At 41.9% G+C, this 8,295-nt stretch overlaps 1 protein-coding gene across 1 annotated transcript in view; it reads right to left on the bottom strand.

Annotated features, from left to right (window-relative positions):
* Positions 1–318: 318 nt before the first annotated feature.
* ANKFN1 (ankyrin repeat and fibronectin type III domain containing 1) overlaps positions 319–8,295 on the bottom strand; it is a gene marked incomplete at its 3' end in the record, with an annotated part of 145,426 nt that continues 137,449 nt past the window's right edge. Inside the window, exon 17 of the mRNA XM_081320918.1 lies at positions 319–1,100. Coding sequence (XP_081177044.1) covers positions 319–1,100 — 782 coding nt within the window. The remainder of the gene's footprint in view (positions 1,101–8,295) is intronic.

Here is an 8,295-nt window from a genome sequence, read left to right on the forward strand (position 1 = left end):
AAGTTTCCTACAAATTTCTTTTTCATGTGAAAAAAGTAACATTTTTCTTTCTGCCTTGTTAAATGCCAAATATAAGAGTCAAGAATCGGCCACTTAACTTTAGAAGTTGTAGTGCAGGTAAACACAGATGCAAAAGTTAATTTTTCCCCCCTATGTCTTTTCTTAGAAAATAATGGCGAAAGTCTGCTTTCAGTTTGGTAGAGACATGAACTGGGACTTCTGAATGCAAAGTTTGTTTTGAAGAACTAGCCTTCCATTTGTGGCAAGTGTGATCGTACTTTGAAGGCAGGGCACTGGGTTACCGAGCAACATGATCTCTTAAAGATCGCTACTGAACACTTCGGGGATGTTAGAACAAGACTGATCTTCTGCAATCCTGCCCTGACCCAAAGGGCTGTGACAATCTGTGTGATCTCCAGACGGGTTGTTGCTACCTTCACTGGATAAGGTGGTCTTGTAAGGCTCAACATATATTCTGCGGATGTTTGGCCTCAGTTCTTGGTATTTGTCTTTCCCTTCTTCTGGGAGACTTGAAGCATGAGATAAGAAAGTACTGCGGGGACAATCGATAGAAATGCTGATCTGCTCACCAGCAGTGGGTTCTTGAGAGTAGTCCATGGCTTGCGTGAGATGGGGCGTGTAGAGGCCTTCAGAGAGAGAGACAGACTGAGTTTCGCTGTGTACACGGAGCCAACGATGATGCCGGCTGAAATAATTGTAGTGTTGATGTTTCCCATGTTTTTTCTTCCCTAGGAAACTCAAGGATTGCTTTGAGCCGGAATTCTTTTCTGGGTTTTTCGGGGACAGCCTTCCGATTGACAGACTCTGCATGTTCTCTGTAGACTGATCGACCTCCATCTCTAAGATGCTGCTTCCTCTCGGGTTTTGTTTTGGAGTCAGGCAAGGTTTGATGTCGTGGACTTGGAGGACATCTGGAGCACTACCACTCAAACAGCTCACCGCCTGATGGGAGATATCCTGGGAGGATGAATAAACCAAATCCAATTCTCGCGGACTCAAAGCATCACTGGAATCATAGTCGCTGTCGGTTGGGAGGAATACCTCCGAGCATCCTTCCTCATCGGAATATGGCTGGGAATCTGCAAAGAGAATAGAAATGATTAGCCCTGAACAGACCGTATGTCTTAACTGTGTGCCTAACCTCCCTCTACTGCAAAAGGAACCTGAAATAGGAAAAGGAACCTGAGGACCCAGATTGTTGGGGGCAATTGCCGTATTTTTCGGACCATAAGACGCACCTGACCATAAGACGCACCCAGTTTTTAGAGCAGGAAAACAAGAAAAAAAATATTCTGAACCAAATAGTACCGGTATACTAGGAAGGAAGGAGGGGAGAGAGAGAGAGAAGGAAGGAAGGAAGGAGGGAGGGAGGGAGGGAGGGAGGGAGGGAGGAAGAAAGAGAGATAGAGAGAAAGAAAAGAAAAAAAGAAAGAGAAAGAAAGAAAGAAAGAAAGGAGAGAGAGAAAGAAGGAAGGAAGAAAGAAAGAAGGAAGGAAGAAAGGAGGGAGGATGGAGGGAGCAAGGAAGAGAGAGAAAGAAAGAAAGAAAGAAGGAAGGAAGGAAGGAAGGAAGGAAGGGAGAAGGAAGGAAGAAAGAGAGAAGGAAGGAAGAGAAGGATGGAAGAAAGAAAGAAAGGAGGGAGGAAGAAAGAAAGAAAGAAAGAAAGAAAGAAAGAAAGAAAGAAAGAAAGAAAGAAAGAAAGAACGAAAGAAAGGTAGGTACCGGTAGTTTCTTTTCCCTGAATAGGTTTTCTAAGATGCCAAAGCAATTTCAAACAATTAGCAGTATTATCTTGCAAATGGGAAATCACTTCCAATAAACTTCGCAGAGAAACCTGCAGGGACAACTCCTCACAGCTTTGCTGGGGCAAGTCGCCTATGAGATTTAGTTTAGCAAAAACTATTTCTTTAGCAGCAAGGTAAAAGAAAGAAAATGTGCATGCGCAGGGAGGGGGAGGCAGTCAGAAGGCATGGCAGGCACATCCGTATTTCCTCCCCTGCTGACCAATCACAGGGGCAGGGCGGAGAATTCCATGTCTTCATTCAATCACATCTCTCCAATGGAGCTGATGGACTGCGTTGACTGAATGGGAGACAAGTGTTTTTGCTTACCTTCGGACCATAAGACGCACCTCGTTTTCCCACCCACTTTTGGGAGGGGAAAAGTGCGTCTTATGGTCCGAAAAATACGGTAAGCTGACTTTGTAATAATGCCGCTTGGGGTGTGTGTGAAAGCCCTAATAAGCAGGCATATACATAGAATGAAGGCTACTGCTAAGCTTGTAAGCCGCCCTGAGTCTTCGGAGAAGGGCGGGATATAAATGGAATAAAAATAAAAATAAAATAAAATAAATAGGTTTCTTTGTTACTGAATAAGGGAGTCCCGGTGGATTTTACTCCGCTAGTCGTTGGTGACTATAGGGGGGCAGTGCTCATCTCCATTTCAAGGCCATTGAGCCAATGCTATCCAAACACATTTCTGCGGTCATTTGGCAGCATGATATTGCAGATCGGTGTTACCTTCCCAGCATAAGGGTCCCTATTTATCTATTCACATTTGCACGCTTTCGAATGGCTAGGTGGGCAGGAGATGGGGTGAGGATGGGAACTCACCCTGTCACATGGCGCTCAGGTCTCAAACCTGGGCTGACGGCTTTCCAGCCAACAAGCCCAGCATCTTAACCACTGAGCCACTGCGCTGCCATTGTTACTGAATACATTTCTACAAATACGAAGAGGAGATCTTAAGAACCATTTCTGATGTTCTCCTTTGGTAGAGAACATGGAGGAATGTGTTACTAAAAATATTGGTGTTGATCAGGATGGGGTTGGTGGGATCATGGTCCTTTGAGGAGATAACTTTACACTGCTTGCTCAGATGTATCAGGGTCCTCTTTTGTTCTCAAGACTGTGTAGAATTACTTGCACATTAAATATAGAAGGATCCATTGAAGAAATAACAAGAGGGACTTAGGGACTTCTTCTGAAAAAAAAAATCTACTCAGGAATAGTGTCTGTTTCTAAGTAAAAGTCTTATTCAGCCTCTCCCCACTTTTTTTTTAATTAAGCCCTTTCTAAGGCTCTGCAACCAAGCCTGTTATGGAGCTCTGACAGTTCAGCTTTCTCTTCTAAATCACTACTTGCTATAAACAACTTGGTTCACATATTGTCCTAAATCAGAATATAGTTAGTTTAATTTTGGCTTAATAGGATGACTAAATCCAACTGTTTCGCTCTACAAATTGTGGTTTGTAGCTTAGTTTTATGGGTGAAACTAGTTAATATGGCTTATTCTACAAACCATGATTAAAACTCTGGCTTAGTGTGATACATGAATTCAGCTAACATCTTACTTCTGATAGGGATATCGTTTCTGGACTGTGAACATTCAGACGGCCACTCATAGTCATTCTGATACTTTTCAGCCCAGAAATGCTGGTCCTTTAATTTTTGAGTTACCCGTTTAGTCAAATATTGTTTTTTGATTCTTGGATCATGTCCCGCATCTGTTTTTGACCTCTGATTATGTTTGATGCTTCATCTCTTGTTTGGCATGGACTTTGGATAGGTTGATAACCTCACCATAAATTGTTGGCTTCGTGTATTCTTGACTTCTCTATCAATCTTTATGTCCAATTGTCCAGCCCCAGATCAATAGGAACCCTTATAGTTTTAGGCTTGCTTAAAATTATACCTCTCATTTGTATGCTTTGAAACTCTGATAACGTGAAGAAACAAGGGATCCATTGGATGAATGCCAAATGATTGGCTGTTGTGCTAGATGTATTTTCAGAGCAAAAGCAGGCTATAAATAGTGTCTGATTCTGCAGTGCTTTTAGTCTGAATAGAAATCTGTATAAGCTTTACTCCGAAATTTGTTTATGATAACAGACAAGAGGTATGATTAATCACTATTATTATTCATTTAGACCTTCGATGCTAAATTCCAGGAATATTAAAATAGATTAACAGATTTTTTTCTTCTGTTCAAACAGCATTATATTACTTGGAATCTGAATGATTTGAAAAATATATTGTGCACCCCCTTCATGGATTACTGCCTTGTCGTGGTGAAGGGGCTTGCGTAATTCAATGAAGCTATGAGCTATGCCATGCAGGGCCACCCAAGACGGAAAGGTCATAGCAGAGAGTTCTGACAAAACGTGATCCACTGGAGAAGGAAATAGCAACCCACTCCAGTATCTTTGCCATGAAAACCCTATGGACAGTACCAAAAGGCAAAATGATATGACGCTGGAAAATGAGCCCCTCAGGTTGGAAGGCGTCCAAAATGCTACTGGGGAAGAGCAGAGGGCTAGTACTAGTAGCGCCAGAAAGAATGAAGCGACTGGGCCAAAGCCAAAAGGACGCTCCGCTGTGGATGTGTCCAGTGGTGAAAGGAAAGTCCGATGCTATAAAGATTTTTTCTCCATAGGAACCTGGAATGTAAGATCCATGAATCAAGGAAAGCTGGACGTGGTCAAAAAAGAGATGACAAGACTGAACTTCGACATCTTAGGTATCAGCGAACTAAAATGGACAGGAATGGGTGAATTTAATTCAGATGACCATCAGGTATACTACTGCGGGCAAGAATCCCTCAGAAGAAATGGAGTAGCCTTCATAGTAAATAAAAGAATAGGAAAAGCAATACTGGGATACAATCCTCAAAATGACAGAATGATCTCAGTTCGAATCCAAGGTAAACCATTCAATATCACAGTAGTCCAAGTCTATGCCCCAACCACCAGTACTGAAGAGGATGAAATTGACCGGTTCTATGAAGCCCTACAGCACCTTATAGAACTAACACCAAAAAATGATGTCCTTATCATCATGGGGGATTGGAATGCTAAAGTAGGAAGCCAACAGATAACCGGAATAACAGGCAAGTTTGGCCTTGGAGTACAAAATGAAGCAGGGCACAGGCTGATAGAATTTTGTCAAGAGAATATGATGGTCATAGCAAACACTCTTTTCCAACAACCCAAGAGACGGCTCTACACATGGACATCACCAGACGGTAAACACAGAAATCAGATTGACTATGTGCTCTGCAGCCAAAGATGGAGAAGCTCTATACAGTCAGTAAAAACAAGACCAGGAGTTGACTGTGGCTCAGACCATGAGCTTCTCATTGCAAAGTTTAGGCTTAAACTGAAGAAAGTAGGGAAAAGCACTAGGCCACTCAGGTATGAATTAAATCATATCCCTGTTGAATATACAGTAGAGGTGACAAATAGATTTAAGGAATTAGATCTGATAGACAGAGTGCCTGAAGAACTATGGACAGAGGTTCGCAACATTGTACAATAGGTAGCAACCAAAACCATCCCAAAGAAAAAGAAATACAAGAAAGCAAAATGGCTGTCTGAGGAAGCTTTGCAAATAGCTGAGGAAAGGAGGGAAGCGAAAGGCAAGGGAGAAAAAGAAAGATATGCCCAATTGAATGCAGAATTCCAGAGAATAGCTAGAAGAGATAAGAATGCCTTCTTAAATGAACAGTGCAAAGAAATAGAAGAAAACAATAGAATAGGGAGGACCAGAGATCTTTTCAAGAAAATTGGAGAGATGAAGGGAACGTTTCATGCAAAAATGGGCATGATAAAGGACCAAAATGGCAGGGACCTAACAGAGGCAGAAGAGATTAAGAAGAGGTGGAAAAATTACACAGAAGAACTATACAAGAATGAGTTTAACGTCCCTGATAATCACAATGAGGTGGTCACTGACCTCGAGCCAGACATCCTAGAATGTGAAGTGAAGTGGGCCTTAGAAAAGCTGAGCAACAACAAAGCTAGTGGAGGTGACAGTATTCCAGCTGAGCTATTCAAAATCTTAAAAGACGATGCAGTAAAAGTGCTACACTCAATTTGCCAGCAAATTTGGAAAACTCAAGAGTGGCCACAGGATTGGAAAAGATCAGTTTACATTCCAATTCCAAAGAAAGGCAGTGCCAAAGAATGTTCAAACTATCGCACCATTGCACTCATTTCTCATGCTAGTAAAGTTATGCTTAAAATCCTGCAAGCTAGACTCCAACAGTATGTGGATCGACAACTACCAGAAGTACAGGCAGGATTTCGAAGAGGCAGAGGAACTAGAGATCAAATTGCCAACATACGCTGGATCATGGAGAAAGCTAGGGAGTTCCAGAAAAACATCTACTTCTGCTTCATTGACTATGCTAAAGCCTTTGATTGTTTATTTAATTTTATTTTATTTTAACCCCATTTATATCCTGCCCTTCTCTGAAGAGTCAGGGCGGCTTACAATTTAAGCACAAACCAATGTGCTTAGCAATAGCCTTCATTCTATGTATATGCCTGCTTATTAGGGCTTTTGCCCCCCCCCCCAGCGGCATTATTACAAAGTCAGCTTATTGCCCCCAACAATCTGGGTCCTCATTTTACCTACCTCGAAAGGATGGAAGGCTGAGTCAACCTTGAGCCTGGTGGGATGCGAACCTGCACTAATTGCAGGCAGCTGGTGTTACTTAGGGAGGCATTAGCCCACTGCTCCACCAAGGCTCTTATTGTGTGGATCATAACAAACTGTGGCAAGTTCTTAAAGAGATGGGCGTACCAGACCATCTTATTTGTCTCTTGAGAAACCTATATGTGGGCCAAGAAGCAACAGTGAGAACTGGACACGGAACCACTGATTGGTTCAAAATTGGGAAAGGAGTCTGGCAAGGCTGTATACTGTCGCCATGCCTATTTAACTTATATGCAGAGCACATCATGAGAAAGGCAGGGCTTGATGAATCAAAAGTTGGAATTAAGATTGCTGGAAGAAATATCAACAACCTAAGATATGCAGATGATACCACTCTAATGGCAGAAAGTGAAGAAGAACTAAAGAGCCTCTTCTTGCGGGTGAAGAAGGAGAGTGCAAAACTTGGGTTTGATTTGATTTGATTTATTATATTTAAACTTAACATTAAGAAAACCAAGATCATGGCATCCGGCCCTCTCAATTCCTGGCAAATAGATGGGGAAGAAATGGAGGTAGTGACAGATTTTATTTTCCTGGGCTCCAAAATCACTGCAGATGGGGACTGTAGCCAAGAAATTAACACTTGCTCCTTGGGAGGAAAGCCATGGCAAATCTAGACAGCACACTAACAAGCAGAGATATCACCCTGTCAACAAAAGTGCGTATAGTCAAGGCTATGGTCTTCCCAGTTGCAATGTATGGCAGTGTCAGAATCCATTTATATCATATTCATAAATGGAATTTAATACCTTAATACCTTAATACCTTGCCCAAAAATTCCTACTGCAAAAACATTAGCAAAACTTTTTGTACAACATATTTACAGATTGCATGGAGCACCACAACGCATCATATCTGACAGGGGGGTGCAATTTACCTCAGCATTCTGGAAGGAATTTTTATCTCTGTTAGGAACCACCCAAGGACTGACATCTAGTCATCACCCTCAGGGTAATGGTCAATTGGAAAGGGCTAACTCTGTACTTGAACAATATTTAAGATGTTATGTACATTTTCAGCAGAACAATTGGACAGACCTGCTGCCTTTCGCAGAAGTGGCATATAACAACGCAATTCACTCCAGCACAGGTTACACTCCTTTTCAAGTAGCCACAGGCCAGAGCTTCAACCCCATACCTGATCTAACTCCAAAAGAACCGGTAATTCCAGAACTAAAGGAATGGATTGCTCAGTTACAATACACCTGGCCTATTGTCAGAAAAGCATTAACAGAGGCTAGATTAGCACACAAGACACAGGCAGACAAGAAAAGATCTGATCCCACACCGTTCAAGGTGGGAGAGATGGTATATCTGTCTACAAAATACCTTAAGTCTCTCCAACCCTGTAAAAAACTAGGACCAAAATACATTGGACCTTTTCCAATTAAAAGAATCATAAACCCAGTAACAGTTGAATTAGAACTACCTAAAAATCTTAGACGAATACACCCAATCTTTCACTGCAGTCTAATAAAGAGAGAACAACAATCTCCCCTACGAACAAAAATTCCACCACCACCACCTCCCATCATGGTGGAAGGAGAACAACATTTCGAGGTGAAGGAAATTCTGGATTCCAGGAGACATCATGGAACAACTCAATATCTAGTGGCTTGGAAACACCTCCCCTCCTCAGAAAATGAATGGGTCAGCAAACACCACGTTAAAGCACCAAAGCTGCTTAAGAGATTTCATACAGAATATCCAAACAAACCGAGTTAACATTTACACATGTTATTTTTTCTTCTCTTTTCTTTTCTCCCCCTACAGATGGA

Source organism: Vipera berus, assembly GCF_964194415.1.
Source record: "Vipera berus genome assembly, chromosome: 2".
Lineage (NCBI taxonomy): Eukaryota > Metazoa > Chordata > Lepidosauria > Squamata > Viperidae > Vipera > Vipera berus.